This window comes from Ammospiza caudacuta, chromosome 2, assembly GCF_027887145.1.
Source record: "Ammospiza caudacuta isolate bAmmCau1 chromosome 2, bAmmCau1.pri, whole genome shotgun sequence".
In the NCBI taxonomy this organism is placed as follows: Eukaryota; Metazoa; Chordata; class Aves; order Passeriformes; family Passerellidae; genus Ammospiza; species Ammospiza caudacuta.
Genome location: NC_080594.1, coordinates 109,405,991 through 109,424,144, shown reverse-complemented (window position 1 = coordinate 109,424,144; position 18,154 = coordinate 109,405,991). Strand labels below are relative to the sequence as shown.

Below are 18,154 nucleotides of genomic sequence, written 5' to 3'. Positions count from 1 at the left end.
AATTGAGAGGAAATATCTCTCCTACCTCCAAACAGTTGCTTCTGTTTAATATTTCCACAGTTAATAACATTTATTACAATGTTTGCATGGGGACCAGAAATAGACATGTTTTTCCTTTAAAGAACAGAAGTGTTGAAGAAAATGTATTTACTCAAATTTCATATTTTTTTCTCTGTCATTCTATTTTTTTCTGTTTTAAAAATTTTTTTACAAAGAATGAGAAGCTTGCAAATGGCTAAAAAGATAAGCTGTTTTGAAAGGAATCTCATTCTAAGGCCATTGTCCTGCATAGTCTCTTTCCAAAGTATGTTTTTTGGTTAATTAATCAGCTCATGTCATGTTTTAAAAAGCTTATTTATTTAACTAGGTATTGAGAAGAAAATTTAAAAAGATCAGTCTCTTTTTAAAGGCAATAGAGTGCTACTCTAGTTTGATTATATTCTGGTCCATCAGGTGAACACAGTTCTATTCTGATAAATGCAGATTTATTTCAGTGAAATCATGAGAGAACAGAGAAAAACAATTTTATTTTCGTAATTCTTATTTTTCTGGGAGCTCACTCTAAACAAGGCAGCAGTGCTGTATTGAAAACTCAGGAAGGAACTTTAGCCTACTTTATTATCCAGACAATGCCTACTGGGTAAATAAAGTTGCATCCACCTACTGTGTAGCTCTGCATGTTTCACAGGTGTGCTCTTCTATGTCTGCAATTATGAAACTCAGAGCAGTATTAATTCAAAACATTTTATTTTTTAAATAGCTAGTTAAAAAAAAGTCATTCTATAAATCATTCAGGGTGACTGATGCATTCCTCTGATGTCCAAAGGCTGTTTGGCACATCATAAAATTATGAAACAAGCTGGAATTACAGAATCTGAAGGGAATATCTGAAGATTTTTCTGTCTCTCAGAATGTGATCAGAAGAGTCTGTGACCGGGAAGGCAAGCACACTAAGTGTTGCATGCCTCTATTTGTAATAAAGAAATTGGAAAATGTGTTTGAGAACATTTTCTGCATTTTACTGAGTATGAAGCTAAAGATCGGTCCCAGCAGTGCCACACCCAACCTGTCTTCTGCTTACTAGAAAAATCTAGATTAGCTGGAAATGAGCAGCTCTTAACCTGCCAACACCACTCCAAGAGGTTTGACAGTTACAGGCAACCATGTATTGTGCAGTTTTCACTGCCAGTTTGATATTTTCCTGGTTTAGAAGCACTGGAAGCTTTAGACAGAAAAACAATTCCCAAGTGGGTGCTGCTGCAAAGCATTTTGCACAGCTCCTCTTCAAGGAGCAGGGCTGTGGGCAGCCTGAGATCCTGCAGGGAGGGAGACTGGTAGCAGCACAGGAAAATTTCAGCTGACCATTATGGAAAATTCCAGTGTCTGCCTGGGCTCCCAGAGCAAAGTTCAGTGTTGAATTTTGCAGCAGGTTTGATGAGATAGGAGCTTTAGAAGTGCAATGCTGCCATGAACTTAAAAGCGATGGCTTGAAATTTGGGCAGGGTACTGACAGCAGAGTGCAAGTGTCCTTTCCTTTCACATTTTGGGACAGGCAGAACAGGCAACACTGATTTCTGCTGTTAGCTGGTGGGGTTCTGTTTCTTTGTTTTGAAGTAATACTGCCTTTCTGAGCGCAAATACTGATTTTTTTACCCTATCAATTGCTATTTGAAAAAAATTATCTATGATTGAAGAAAAAAGTACTTGGTTTCATGACAACTGTCTCCAATTCAATTTTAAATGTCCAAAATACTATTTGAAATTAGAAAAATATTCAGAGAATACTAAGTGAAATCTGGGATCCTGACAGACCAATGATGAACTTCAAATGCAAAGAGCAAAGAATCACCTTCTATTCGGGACATTGTCAAGAGTTAGTGCACACACTAATACTGATACCTGCTGCTGGACTGTGTGGCTGCAAAATATGGCTGGGCTGAAGGAATCTTGTAGTGACATAAGAGAATATCACAGCTATTTTCATAGAATCATAGTATCACAGAATTGCTTAGGTTCAAAAAGATGTTTAAGTTGGACTTGATGCTTAAATTCATAAAGCCCAACAGCTAAAAATGCTGTTAAACAAATATTAAATCTGACACAGGGCACAAGCTGAGCAGAAAACATCATAGTCCTTGAACATAAAAGTTTGCAGTTTAGCCCAACTCTGCCTGATCCCCAGGCAGATCACCATCTAGGAGTAATTTGGGTATCTCCCTAAGTAGGGATCAATACATTTAAATTAAATTCTAATTCAGGTAATGCAATTTTCTTCTTTTCTATGTGAAAAACAAACAAACAAACCAACCGAATTTGAATCTGGGCAACACTTCAGTAAACATCTTGATTTGCCATTCAAGAGTTATTTTTTTCCATTTCTAAATCAGCCGCAGGCAAACTATTGAAAGATGTCTAGAAATCAGACAGAGACCATTTAATTTCAAATGAAGTTTTTTATCCTGAGTAGCAAAGAATCATGATGTCATGAACCAAATTCTTTATCTACAAACCAGAGCAGAGAGGTTTCTTCATCCTCTCTGTACTTTAATGTACTTTTGGACTCTGCCCAATAGTGAGGCTGGCAGTGCAACCTCCAAAACCATCCAAGACTCATCTTCTCTGAGATGACCCAAGATGGTGCCAGTTATTGGTGACTGTAATGTCATTTTCTGTGATGTAGACATGGTCAGACAGGAATCACAATGAGATATTAATTTATTAACAGGAATTTTGTGTGGTTTTGTCCCTCTTCTCATGAATCTATTACAGATGACTGAGAGATTAAGAGAGATTTTGAGTTCTGAGACTTTGAATTCATCAGCAGTGAAACTATTATTACTTTTGTAAAAATATCTCCAAACCTGGAACTGTCTAAACACACCCAGAAAGCTCCTGCCTATGACTGCTCTTGTAATGCAGTATTGCAGTAGCTGTTTAGAATGTGGTTTTATTTATTTTGTTGGTAAGCTTGTTTTCAAGAATGACTGCCAGACAGGGGTGACATTTCAGACTCCAGCAAGTGTCACAAAAATCATCATTTGATGGAACTACTATGCAAGTAACAAAATTATGTCATTCAGAAAAAAGACTTTGTGAACATTGTGATCTTTCAGGCAGCACATCCTAATAGTTAATTCCCACAAGTACTACTAAGAGTTTTTGAGTCATTTGCTGCAATATCTACCTCTCTAACGTTTCCTCCTCCCACATTTCTTTACTTCCACACAGTCTAAGTTCTTAATTATATTTTTTTCATTTACTTATGCATTCATATTTCATTGAACATTATGATTTTGCTCTGAAAAAAAAGAGATTCAAATAATTGTATTCAATTTTTCCTGTATTAGGCACAGATACATTTTCCAGAATGAAATCTGGGGAATAGCAAGCAATTTTATAGGCTTGATTTCTAATGTAACCATTCACTTCTTTACAGATGACATATGAAAAAAAGATTAGAAGAATTCTAAATGCTTGTCTAGTTGTCAAGCTGCCTCAGACTCACAATTTCAACATTTACAGCCTGCACTCTAACCTGTTTAACAATGCTTGGTGAAGTTCCAAGCATGTGGATCAAGTCTCAAAGGACAATCAAGGTTATTTAAAAGCAATTTGGTATGTGGATGCAAAAGTCCCACCTTAAATTTAGCAGACAAAACTAAAGGTATTTCTGATTTTTCCTAGCTAAGGTGTTCTGCTTTTACTCAGTGCAGCAGGAGGAGGAGAGTTTACAAGCTGCGACAGATTATTTGTATAATAAATACATATTAAACATTAATTTAGTTTTTTACAAACCTATTCCAATATTCTTCATGCATTTATATTTCAATATTGTTTACCATTTGTGCATAAGATGCAAAGATATCCCTCAAATGTCTGTATAGGTAGCTAACATAACCTTAGGGAGGGAGAAAAACAGGTTTATATATTTGACAGTGTTGTTTACTTTGCTATAATGCCATTTCCAGAATAAAAGCAACAAAGCAAGTAAAGGAACATCATGCAGTGGATTATGTAGTAATAGCTTCAAAGGCAATTTGGAGCCTCTCACTTTCTATATTCCTTAGAATGAGCACAATTATAAAGGTTTTCAAACAGGAAAGGCTGCATGCTGCAGTTGAAGTATTTCATGATGACAGGTAAAGGCAAAGCTGACAGGTAAAGGCAAAGCTCTTCAACGTATTTCATCTAAATTCTAAAATGATTTTGAGAGCTACCCTTTGGAGAAGGAGAGGGAAATCATGATTTTTTAAACAAGTAAAGGATATCTAGATTTATTTTTGCCTGATGTTTTCACTGTATCATTCTATACAAACTTGGGCAGAAAACTTTCATGAAAGCATCATTTAAGTGAGATTCAGGTACAGTACATTTATCACCAGCTAATTTAAACAGAAATGTGTAATGCAAAAGTTTAACTAAAAATCTATCACTTTTGAACTTCTCTGCAGTTAGCATCTAAATACTTATAACTTAAACTGAACAAATCTTGTATAACAGTTATACAGCCCACTGGTACATAAATGATAAATTAAAAACCTTACATAACCTTATTTTTTAACAGAAATTAGAAACAAAATTCAGTGTGATAGCTATTACAATCCTAATGAAAATTAAAATATTCAATTTTAAAAAATCCATTTCATAGTTTAAATAATGACAAATATTCTCTATCATAGCTGTAGCTGTATTTTACTCTTCACAATTATTCATATCTTTAATTACTTTTCACAGTGGTTTGTCTTGTTTTTCTCTCCCTCTGCTATTTCGTTTTATAAATCAGTTGTACAGAGTAAAAAGAAATCTAAGCATATTCATTCCACTTCTATTGTTTTCTTTAATGGAATGTCAACAACTATTCCAGTTCTGAAGAGCTCCATTGTACCATGGAGTGTTGAAGCCAACAGAGGGTTTTAAAAGCTGTGATTATAGCAGCCATTCATGATGACAGATACAACTGTATTCATTTAAATATATTCAGAACTTCTGACTACCCCAACAATCTTTAGTGTCAATACTATCTTGTGAAAATCCCACAGTAGGGAAAATCATAGTTGCATTTACATTGGGCTTCCTGTAGTAAAAAATAAATCACCGTCTTTTCTACATGTACTTTTCCTATCTCTACTGGTGGAAGCCTCTTACTCCTTCTGTATTTGCATATTCATTTTCTCCTGTACACCACAAATGTGTTGCAGTCTTCCCAGGCTCCCAGTGCAGAGTAGAAAGAAATATATGTATGTCTTAAATAAATGTTCTGTCCACAGCTATTCTGCTGCCTTGGTTTGAATTCACAGCTACTCTTCTCCTGCACCCGGCAAAACCATCATGTTATTCAGGAAAAAGAGTTGGTGTATTAATTACAATAGGAATTAATAGTATGCCTCTTATTTCATAGAAGAACTTCCTAAAAACACAGCAGGATTTAAAATCATCTTTCTTTTGTTAAAAGTGCATTTTCCTTCCAGGGCAGAAAGTTCCATATATTTCTTAAATGATGTGTTACTCAAAATTTGGTAAAGGTCACATGCAGCTAAGCATTATTAAAAGTTGTTGTTTTTTTTTCTCCTCACAAAACAAACAAACAAAAAACCACAAAAGCAACCTGTGTATTCCTCTCCTCTCTTCTTGAGATTTCTTTCTGTCGGTAGGCAGCAAACTCCATTCAAATTTAATGAACGGGGTGTGTGCATGTGTTTAATTAAAACACTTGAATATTTATAATTAAAAGTAGAAGAGGTAAAACTGATTTTAATATAATATGACTATTGTTTTTATTAGAGGTAAAATAGGTAAAAAAAATCACCAAATGTGTCTTAGCTGTAGATGAGTACACTTTTCACCCTCTTTCAAACTTTTAACATAACAGCCCACGAATCCAGTACAAGCGATTTTTTTCTTTTCTCAAAATCCCTTACAGATCAGAAGTTTAGCACTTGGTTAGCTTCTCTTTTAATGGCTGAAAGGGCAGAAAAAAAATTTTCTGTCCTAACTTGCTGACAATGCTAAAAGGCCTCTAAAAGAATAAATACCCTTTTTTCTACGCGTGTTGAAGGTACAATCCACATCCTGAAAATGGAACAGTAGTTCAGTTAATTTAACTAGATGTTATCAATTGCCATAAACAAACAAGAATTAAGACCACCTCCAATTCAGTTTTTGAATCAGAATTGCATTTCTTACTCTACTAATTTTATTTCCTCTTCCATAATATACATGAGCAGGAGCTACAAGGACCTTCCACACATGTAGTTATTCATTCTGCAACAATTAACTTATTAAAAAACCCTCCTTTCGGCCCACAAAATCCTTTTAAGATTACAGAAGTAAATTTTTCATTTTTCTGTTGACTCTGTATAGTATTTTTAATCAAGTTAATGCAAGTTTTCTGCCCTTTGGTACTCTGAAGTACTCAGTTTAATAAGGGAACTAGATCAGCTCATATTTTCTTAGAAGAGTGACTTTGCCATACATTCAGAAGTGGAAAGAAAACTTTCAAGTCGTGAAAGTCTTTTAATTTGGCCTGTAAGGCTCAACCCTCCCATAATTTATCTTGTTTGGATTTGTTTTCTTTTTTAATACAGTGGCATTTTTAAGGACTGCTGTTTTCAAAGGACAGATTATAAAAAACCAATAGTGACAGTTATCACGTGTCTTATGGAACTATTAAGTAAAAATAGAATCCTGAACTTGTATTTATAATATTTTATTCCAATTTATTTATACTATAGTCTAAAGTAAGACACCTTCAGTGCTTTATGCTCTCTGCCCAGCCCCTAGCAGGCAGTTCTACCTGTATGTCTTTCGAGTAGAGTCTGTAAATCCTTCTTCTCTCAGCTTTATGTGCATATCAAAACTACTCTGACAGATCACAAAGATATTTTTGAACCACATAAACAAGAAGACATCTAGAGCAGAACAGTACAGACATTAGCTTTTGAAAATACGAGATGTAATCTGCCAACTACCATTTATAATATATAAGTATAAGACATTACAGAATACGTGCAAAAGCATTTTGAAATGTCCTTGACTTTTCAAAAGCCAGACTAGATCTTTCAAGCATTTTTCTTCAGTCTTTGGAGGTTCTCTTAGTAAGAGGAATAGCTGCATAGGGCTATTTCCTATGTAAGAGTTCAGTTTTTTATTTGTGGATGAGAATAGGAAAAACAATAAATGCTTTTCCTTGTGCTTCCTCATAATGCTTTTTCATAATCTCCACTAAACGTCACATTATCCATATTATGCAAGTGTCTTTTCTTCCTAAATCTCTATTCCTGCCCTCCCATTCATCCTAATAAACTGTCACTGCTCATATGTAAGCAAAGAGTCTAGACAGGGCTAGCTGTATGAAAATGACAAACAGCTCACCTAGCCTTAATTTTTCGTTTTTCCTGATGGTGTCAGAGTAGCTCCTCAGAAAACTAAATTTACTCATAAAAATCTAGATATTAAATTAAAAGAATAAAAAAGCATATGCAACCCACACAAACGAGTGAACCTATTTCTATTTAAATGAGCTTATCACAATGCATTTTTTGCCCTTTGCCTCTTTATTCATGAGTGACTTCTTGAATTCTAGAACGCTAGCTCAAAAACTCCGAAAAACCAATGGAATTGCTTTGAAGGAACAAAACACCTGAAAATTCAAAACAGGACATCAGCAAGGCTCTGCTGCTGCATGGAGGGGTGGCTGCTGGGCTGGAGGCTGTGGCCAGGTGGGAAGGTGCTCACTTTGGCCCCACAGGAGCAGTGGCCCTTGCTCCCTCCATCTCAGGGGATTATTTTTCTGCTGCCTTTCTTCCCAAGATTTGGCTCTTCCACTGCCACTACCCACATTTCGCCCAGGGCGGGATGGGCAGATGGGAGGTTTGCTGGAGGGCAGGAACAGCCAGAGCAGTGTTTGTGGGGAGGCAGAGTGACCCCTCAAAGGTTCCTCCTGATGCTGCACCTCTTAGATGTGACACCAAGACCCAAAATGCGTCGCTGGGGCAGGCAGGGCAAAGAGGCTTTGAGAGAGAATGGCTTGGGCCACTGAAATCACAAAGTGAGAGGCAATTACAAAGACACGTGCATTTTCATTTCAGTGAAAATGCAAGGAGTCAGAGGGTCTAACCAGTTCATGTTAGAACAGGTCCAGCACAGGATGCCATAAGGCAGCTGGTACTGGGGCTCTAGTGCCAGGCTCAAAGCTCTGGAGGAACCAGATGTTCATGGCAAGTTGCACTTCTCACTTGGATGTGCACGGAAGACACAAGGTTTCCTGGCAGAGCTATACCACAAGAAAACAAAAATCACCTCTCTCCTCAGTTCTTTACTCAGCTGGGCATTAGAGACTATTGACAGGAACATAAAAAATGCCCTGTTAGAAGATGTGTGTAAGTACTGAACAGAAATAGGAGCTTAACATAAATTTTCCATCTCTACACTGAAGTGTCGTAACCCACCTACTTTATAATAAAACATTTATTCTGTTTACTGCAGCTCTCAAGCCAAAACCATTGTTTTCAAAGAGGACTCATTTTTCTTTATATTTAGTTTGCTCTGAATTGAGAATAGTGAAGCATAAAAGGAAAGCTTCCAGTTGTCTTGTAGTCACAATCATCACTTTCAAATAAAATTCAAAATGAAAAAGGGAAACTCGGTGTAACACAAGTAACACGCTGCAGCACAGTTTATTCTAACTGCCAAAATTAATCAAAACAGAAATATTTTTAATAAAAAACCCTATACTTATTTTTCACACTGCAGCTAGCTTAAAGAAATGCATGCTGTGATTCCATCCTAAGAAAACTTAAATACCATGAAAAATAATAACAGTGATGTTTCCTTAGGCATACCAAGGTAAAAGCAATAGATTTTATTAGACCAACTGGTACATTAAGCCCCTGAGATTTAAAGACAGCCTTGTACATCCAAAAGCTTGTGCTTTTTTTTTCCTCAGCTGTACATCTTGTTTAAAAAACAAATAATATTTCTACTACAGATTTGTACTTGTCTGCTTTGAAAAGCTGACATGAAATTTTATACTTATAAGAAGAAAATATAATGTAGAGCCAGCTTGCCATTTCCAAAGGTTATAACCATAACAGTCATGAAACCTTAGAGTAGAATTCATGTGATTTAGATGCCTATATTATAAATTTACATTTAAGTTTGTCAACTAAAACCTTGGATAGTCAAGAGATGGAAGTGGAATTCTATAAAACTCAGCTCATCTGATGTTCCACGCATTGACATAAAGAGGATATCAGTCACATCACAGAATTGCCAGGAGGAGCAGCAGCTCATATGCCAGTGGGTATAAATATTAAACTTAGGCGAGAGGAGTCTTACCTCTAGGGGAAAAGAGCACACAACAGGTCATGTATGCACCATAAATAAACCTTCCACAACTTGAGTAAAATTATGCTGTGGGACTAGTAGCTCCACAAAGGGCTTGTTAAGGGCTGGAAATGTTCGTTGTCATATCAAGTGTCTGGAGAAATATAATCCTCTTGTTGAACATGGGAAGAATGCAGTGAGGTGAAACAGAATGATTTAGAAAAGGGGAAAACTCACGGGCATCTTTCTACTCTAGTTCTTCCATCTTCACTTGGTTTAAAGAATGTGGAGGAAATTCACTGATATATATCACTCCTCAGTCATATTTCTATAAAGTTATATCTAATATTTTTAAATTAATCCTGTTCTAGGTGTGAACATAATACTCCAAAGCAAAAGGAAAAACTGCATTATAGAAATGGAAAAAATGAAACTGCTGCTTTTAATTTCTTTCACACTCAAACAATTATTATGTGTTATCACATTCACACAGAGAAAAAAAAAAGCTGGTGAAATTGTTTTCCTACATTAAGCTCTCACATAGATAAGTAAAGCATCAGAAGTTAAATTCTTACACAATTTTGATGTAGTAATTTCTATTCCCTTTAACATATCTTTAAGTTTTAAACTTTTCAGATAAAGTACCCTAGAGTTATTTCTCTTGACTGCTTAATTTTAGTTCTCTTTCTACAGTAAGTCAGTAGGTGTTTTACCCAAATTTATTCCAGTAAGGATTGAAATGTACTGTTTACAAAAGTGAATACACAAGGAGGAACTATAGTTTCAGACATTCAGAATTAAAATTTGCACTTTATAGTCATGTAGAAATAGATGGGTAGATTTTTCCTTTTTATTACGGTAAAAAAAAAATCTCTTGTTCATCCTGTTTTGGAGGATCACTATGCAACTACCATGCATTTTGCCTCTTCCTAAAGCATGAAGAAAGCATATTTAAATTACCTTTATAAAATGGTTTCATTCATTAATTGGAAAAAATTGCATGACAGAATAACCAATAAAACATCAGGGTGATTTGCAGAGCTGGATTTTTTAAAAATTGATTTCAATTTTTAAAATTAACATAAGTTCTGATCTTTCATAACCAGAAAGTCAAAAGACGAAATATTGACTCTTTAAGTCAATGGGCAAATGGACACCAATCTCAGAGAAACTAAGATTTCAGTCTTGATTTACACTTGTAATGATAGAATTCTGTCACATTCACATTTTCTGAAAAATCCCTTCGGCCAGGATTTTTCTCCTGGGAAGCTGAGAAGTCTCAGAGAAAAATGAAAACAATAATTATCTCAGTTGCTTCTCCTCTATTTTGCTCATGGAGAATGTGTTTGGAGATTGTTTATCCAACAGGTGATCATTTAATTGGTTTCTAGTGTGAGTGTTTTCGCTCGTTGGCCAATCAGGGCCAAGCTGTGTCGGGACTCTGGAGAGAGTCAGGAGTTTTTATTATTCTCGTTTTAGCCTTCTGTAAGTATCCTTTCTGTATTCTTTAGTATAGTTTAGTATAGCATTCTTTAATATAATATAGTATAATAAAATAATAAATTAGCCTTCTGAGAACATGGCGTCAGATTCATCATTCCTTCCTTCTTGCCAGGGGGATCCTTGTAAATACAATAGAATTCCAAGTAAAACTTGTTTCTTAAATTTGGTATGCACTGTTTTCCTATTGTTTATATACTGTAAACAATAGAATGTTTTGGGTAATTTATTAATACTTTGAGACAACAGCATGAAAAAAGCCTTTTTTTCCCTTGGAGTGTTGGTGAATGGAAGATGACAATATTTCGGAGGATGTCAATACTCTTTAAGAGAAGTTACGCTTTTCATATAGTGGAACATATATTAGATACCTTCTAGATGATTTTGACGCTACTATTCTATTAACACGCATGTCTCCATGGGATATTGCTGCAGTCAAAATGAGCTGTCTTTCCTTTTCTTCTGTAAAAAAAAATTTTCTGCTTTTAAAAACAATTGCAATGATTCCAGGTACATGTATTGTCTGGAATTTCTCTTTGAACATATGTATTAACAACATAACTTTGCTTAGAAGCTCTGAGTTTAGGTTGCCTAAACCATTTGAAAGACACTGAAAGCATTGGAAAAATCATCTCTATTTTAAACCTAAATATTTAGTCAGTCTAATTGTGTATAGACTGTTTTTAAGAATGTGTACAGATTGTTTTTAGGATGGGGACAACACAAGGTCTTTATGCTATTGTACTCGTACATTTCATACTCTGGTTTATTAAAGTACCATCCTGGAAGACTCTACTGTACATATAAATTATCTAAAGCAGTATACGAAAAGCTTTGGAAATGACAAATGCTCAGTTAGGACAGTATAGGTGGATTTAACATACTCTAGGGGAATGTAAAAGTAAAATGAAGTCTTCAGATTCCATAGCAATAACGTGAAACATTAACATTCAGTGTAATCTACTTTTTCAAAGGTTGTTTAACAAGCATCTTGGGTGCCTTAACAACAGATTTATTTAATTTTGTGAGATATTATTGAACTACAAGTTTATAAGTCTTTTATATTTTTAGTAGTCACTAGCACTTTTTTGTTATAAACTTTTGTCTGCGAATTCTTTCTCTCTGTAGAATTCATCTTAACAATTTCACTACACTAAACTGAAACAATGATCCTGGTAACAACATCCATTTTCATTGGTTTTATTTCAGTATTCTCCTATGACTCATGAAGAAAGGAAAATTGACTCACACAAACAAACTTCTATTTTGGAAATGTCATTTCCTTATTTTTTTCCCCTCACCTGATGTAGAAAACCAACTTTTTTGACTTATTATTTTACATTAGTCTTTAACTTTACACACAAAGCCAAAATTGAAGAAAAAATATATTCAGGAAAAAGTAGTATCAATTTAAAAATATATCAGGTTTATAATAACACTTAGAAATAAAGAAAATTGTTGTAAATTTAACAACAGTATGCACAGTAATGCACTGCACCTCTTGCATAATATCTAATTTGCTAATTTAAGTGGAATTCTTCATTGAGATGATGGACTAAGATTTCTTCTATTTCTTACCAATTACTGAAACATCCCCCTCACTTTTACTGTCACTGTATTGTCCACAGGGAGTACAGGGCTCCAGCAGAAATCATGACTGCATCATCAACTACTATTGGCCACATCCTGGAGGACTTTTGGTAAATAACAGAAAGAGAGAAGTATCCTGTGCATGAAATTGGACATTGTCCAGAATGATGAGCACACAAACACATCAACCAAAGGGAACAAATTATTCATCAGGTCTTTATTCATCTGACCACCCTGCTTTGCCTACTTCTTTGAATTACTTTCTAGAGGATCTTCTCTCTACCCTAACCATGATAGGAATAAATTCTAATAATTAAGTCTGGTCTTTGTGAGCAGCATATGACAAAGGGAGGAATGTCAAAAGGTCACCAGAAGCAAGGTTGAAAATCTGGAATTGTTTCTCACTTTAACTTTTGCATCTCTTTGCCAAAGTGCTGAAGCTGGTTTTCTAATTCATCATTGCAATTTATAACACAGAGTACATGACATCATCTTCACTTCCTTTGAAGTAAAATACATAAAGCTTTGCTCATTGCTGTTTTCATAAGCCTGCTTTTGAATGACACTCTAAACCCATTTACAATAAATATGTAAAATAAAAATTTATAGAGAACATTTTATCCAACATCAACGTAATGTTTTGATTATTATTACTCAAATACACACAGGAAATTAATTTAGATCCTTGTTTTCAGGTGCATTAAAATGATTGCACATAAAATGATTGCAAATCACTCATTTCTAATTTACACAAAAAAAATCGTCCTACTGTTCAGCCATAACTGTGTTAAACCTACAGGATTTTATGCATTTTAAAATGCTAGGTTAGTATTTTGAACATTCTGCTTTCATAATGAGTCTATTGTTTGCTTTATATTTTATTAGTCTTTGCAAAGAATAATGGTAAATAGAACTTCTATCTGAGTATGTTCTGGAATTGAATTAAATTAATGATGAGCCAAAGGAATGAACATCAGTTCTGATAATTATTGGGATCAGCCAAATCAAGCAGTCACTGGGTGCATTCAATATGGTTCATACCAGTCATTAACTTCAGAAACCAAGCAGAGTCTGTGCTAAATCTCTAAATGCTTGGAAAACAACTCTCTTTGTTCTTTACTACTTTTCTCACCTAGCACCTGCTAAAAATAAAGAGGAACATACTTATGGCTGCATTCTGATGTATTGAATGTGAAAGAGCAGCACACCTGGAAGGAATTGAAGCCAATTTTTTTGGGGGAAAAATGGTGAACATTTTGTCTTACACAGTTAAAGTACAGACCACTTAAAGCTGGCTATAACCTTCAAAGTATGTGTGCATGTGTGTCCTCTTTCAGGATTTTTTTTGTTTGTTTTTTATTCACAATATATGGTGGCTAGCTGTATATAGAAGATTAAAATGTTTTGAGCTGTGAGGCTAGGTATTTAATTTAATCATAATTATTTCTTCATACTATTTATTTTTACAGTGATCTTTTCATCTCTAAAAATACATACATACATGTAGTCATTTAGGATTTCCCATTATGCTAATGAGGACTAAATCTGTCAGAAAGCAAAAGAGACAAAGCTTATTCAATATGACCCAAACTTTTAACAGCACTAAGAGTTGACTACAGTATAACTAAATGAGAAAGAATGCATTCCTTTTTTATTGCCTAAGAAAATCTAAAGATGAAAAAAGTCATGGGTTGAAGACAGAAAAGTGTAAACTGGCACTTTGAAGATTATTGCAGAAATTTGATAAACCAAGCAGGCTGAATTTAAATAATAAAAAAATTACTCTGTCAATTAATTATTCCTATAGCTTGATTGTAAACATGCTGGAATCTGTAAATCTAAAACTTTGCTCATTCCAGCAGGAATTGTTTCCAAGGGAACTTCTCAGGGTCTAATCACTGAATAAAGAAAACAAAGGGTATCTCTGAGGAAAGGCTTCAGGATTAAGGACCTACTGATTAGTTCTGGTTCCATCTGCAAGGTTTTCTTACTTCTGACAGAATGGAAAAAAGTATTCTAATATTTAAAACTAAAACAAAATAAGTAAAGTCCCAACTGCAAGGCTGATAGGGTCTGTTTGTTTTATGATGTTCATGATGGAGAACTACATGCTATTGCAGTGGGAACGGGTACATTCTCTCTGACACAGGCTGGACTTCATTTGACCTGAAGGAAACCCTTCAAAAGAAGAAAGAGTTTGCAAATGAATTAGTACTACAGGTAAAAAAAACCCCAATAGTTGTTAAACCTAAAATTTAAATAAAATAAATCACCAAAAGTATTTTTGACCCATGTTGTGCACTACGACTAAATTAACACTGTACCTTTCTAATAGGATTCTTTCCCAATACTCAAAACATTCTTAATTAATTATGTCAGAGACAGCAGGAATGCCTTAATTAAAATTCCACATATAAAAGAAAACTTGCTAATCTGAACTATAAAAGCCTACAAATGACTTTGTACATTGCAGGACATTGTAGAATGTGTAATTGCATAACCAAAACCCAAAAAACCTACCAATTATGCTTTTTATGTGAATATTTTGATTAGTTACAAGTTAAGATAATCAGTATATAGTTTTTGTTTTGAAAAACAGGGAATTTATAGTTCCCATCTCAGAACAATAAAGAAATTGATTCAAATCACTCATATGTTTTCAGCATGAGACAAAGATCTTCAAAATATTTAAAAATGTTTCCATTAAGACCAAAAAAAAAAAAAAAACAAAAAAAAAACAAAACAACAACAACAAAAAAGTAAGCCATGAAATAGTTGTTACTCTAAAGGTGTATTATAAAGGTGTACCCAAGGTGACATTGAGTGCTTATAATTTAGGCTAAGAAGCGGCAATTTCTTTTCTCATTTTTTTAAACAGAAAAGAAATTATCTTTCTCCATGGCTTAGGGGTTTTCAACTGCTATACTTAGATGAGATGGATACTGCCTATTAAGTGAGTTTGATCTTTTTCTAAATGTGTGGATTCCCTTCCTATTTTTCAACTTTAATGATAAATCAGAATACGAGCCATTCCATGTTTCACTATGAGGCACACAGATATTTAACATCTAAAGCAGGGAGTTTATAACATGAATATACAACACCAGTATTGAAAATAACATGTTTATAATTGCATCCATAGTTAATGGTCTGTAAGAGCAGCAGGTTTCCCTAAAGGAGACAGCAATTCTGACAGAACACATTGTGTGGGAGAAAGGAAGGGAATCCTTAAGTGGTGACTGTCCACAGTTGCCCAGAGAGAAGAGGTGGTGAGGAACAGGTGTAAAAATTTAGTACTATGACTAAATCTATCTGCTTGTTCTGTTTATTCATATAATATTATAAAGATTTTATGGAGTTTGCTAATTTGGAGGTTGTCCTTAAATCTGCTGGGGTTTGCAGAGGTGGAAATTGAACGGTTCCCTCCCTATGAATTAATTCATTTTTAGCACATCAAAATCAGCCAAGTCTCTTTCTGTCTTTGTCTAGTTAAATATTAAATACTGAACTCCTACCTAAACTACAAGTGATGAATTACATTTTTTTAAAACTATTCCTACAAATAGTAACATGAATCTGATTCCAATGCTTCTTTTCTTTTTCTTTTCTGTCAGTCTGAACTTGTTGAAATACTGCTGTGCAGTGGAGCACCAACCAAAAGGACAGAAGGCATCACTTAAAAACACAGTAAATATGTACTTTTGAAATCCAGGTATCAAATATTGCAAAAGATAATTGAGATTATTCTGGTATAAATCACACACTTGAAGAATCTTTCTCTGCTTTCTTTATATCAGAGTCAATCAAACAGACTACATGGGTGTTTATTGTGAGGTTAATCACTTGACAGTAATTGCCTATCTGTACTGACGAAACAAATCAATGTTGTACAACAACAAAGAAATCCTGGTTATTGAGTTTAAATAAATATGATTGATTACTTGAATCTCCCAAAACAACATAAACAGTATGATTTCCAGACACATCCAACAGTGTAAAATTGCATTCCTTAATTGACCATAATTTCTGTTAATGTCGAGGGAAAATGGGTTACAGTGAATGAGAAAACAAACTTTTTACCATTAAAGAAAACTGTTGCAATTCAACCTAATGCTTAACATAGGTGTGTTACAAGTTATTGCTGTGCCTCATATTTATGTATTAGATACAAGAAAAGGATTAAGAACAACCCACATAATTATTCTGGAAGACTTTTTTTTTGTTTACTATATATTTTGAACGTGCAAGAACTTATACACACAATCCTCTTTGTCAACCATAAGGATCTATTTCACCTCTAATTTGCCAGAAAAGTCCTCCTTCTGCCTTCTTTTAGGAAATATATTGTGAAACTATAGAGCATTACATATATCAGGATGCACCTGCCTAACATTGTAATCCTATAATTGTAAAAGCTCATAGTTACCTTATATGTATGTTCAGCTATATGTTTTACATAATTGTAAAATGGAGGTTAAAGGTCTAGTGAGGAATTGAAAATTCAATGGACCATTCTTCACATTGTTCTGCTGCTGTGGATGCAACTATTACAGCATATATTTTGCTTTAATTCATAATGGATTTTAAATATTGATGTGGTAGTTTTAAAAGCAGGTAATATTAAATGCATCTTATGCAATTGCTGTTTGCTGAATTATAGAGTTTATTCATGTAACATAATTACTATGTGGAACTTAATACTTCAAAATGTTTTCAAAGCCAAGACTAAATGGATTAAAAAAATAATCAGATGAATGAAAAATAGATTAATTGGTAACTACAGTGCATGATGATTGAGATCAGGAAGTTCTTGAACTATAAACTAGAGAAAGTGGGGAGAGAATAACAGAGGAAAAATGCTCCTGTCCCTCATCATGCACTGCTCAACACTTGAAATGGTCTCACTGGGACAGAGCTACTGCTCTTGGGTTGTGGCTACAGCTGTTCTCATGTACAAAGACAATTAGAGGTTGTACCATGGAGTTATAGCTACAGCTTTTTTTATGTCCCAAGTAATTTAATAGCATGACAGAATATGATAGACATTTTTTTTTCTGTAAGAGGACATGCTTTCTGAATTTACCCGTTCCTTGACCACACATCGCACTTAAAAAAAACAAACATAAAAAAAAAGCTGACCACAAGCTTTTCAAACAGAGCAAAACTTACACTTGCCAAGGTATTACAGATACCACTCTGAAGTATCCAGAACAGTTTTAATGTATCAACCATTCATACCTAGACACACAGCAAAAATGTGTGCAAATGGTATGACTCAAAACCACACAACCTGAACCACAATATTCAGTGGGCATTTTTTCAAAATAGAAGAGATAGAAAGAACCTGTAATTACCTGTGACTGTCAACTCCGTAGTTCTTCTGACAACAAAGAATCCATATTTTAGCTCACAAGTGTAATTTCCAATGTCATCCTCTCTAACTTCCCGAATGACAAGAGTGTCCTTTTTAAAGACAATACTTGATCTCCATGTCTTTGACTTGCATTCCTGTTTAAACAGAATATAAAACTTCAGGGATTTTGTTCTTACACTTAAAATGGATCACTGTGGACAATGCTGCTCAAAGTAAAGGTGGTTAGGTAAGTACCCAGGCTAGATATAAATGTATATAAACTAAAAATGTAAAAATCCAGCCCATTTAGATGTTGGTTAAAACTAATTTTATCACCAGACTTGATATTTATGCCTCTGGCTAGAAAAGGGAGTTGATTCCTTTGGT

At 34.5% G+C, this 18,154-nt stretch overlaps 1 protein-coding gene across 1 annotated transcript in view; it reads right to left on the bottom strand.

Moving 5' to 3' along the window:
- The window catches only part of IL1RAPL1 (interleukin 1 receptor accessory protein like 1), a 669,470-nt gene that overhangs the window by 240,466 nt on the left and 410,850 nt on the right, over nucleotides 1-18,154 (bottom strand). The window contains exon 5 of the mRNA XM_058800041.1: nucleotides 17,769-17,922. Within this exon, the coding sequence (XP_058656024.1) occupies nucleotides 17,769-17,922 (154 nt within the window). The remainder of the gene's footprint in view (nucleotides 1-17,768; nucleotides 17,923-18,154) is intronic.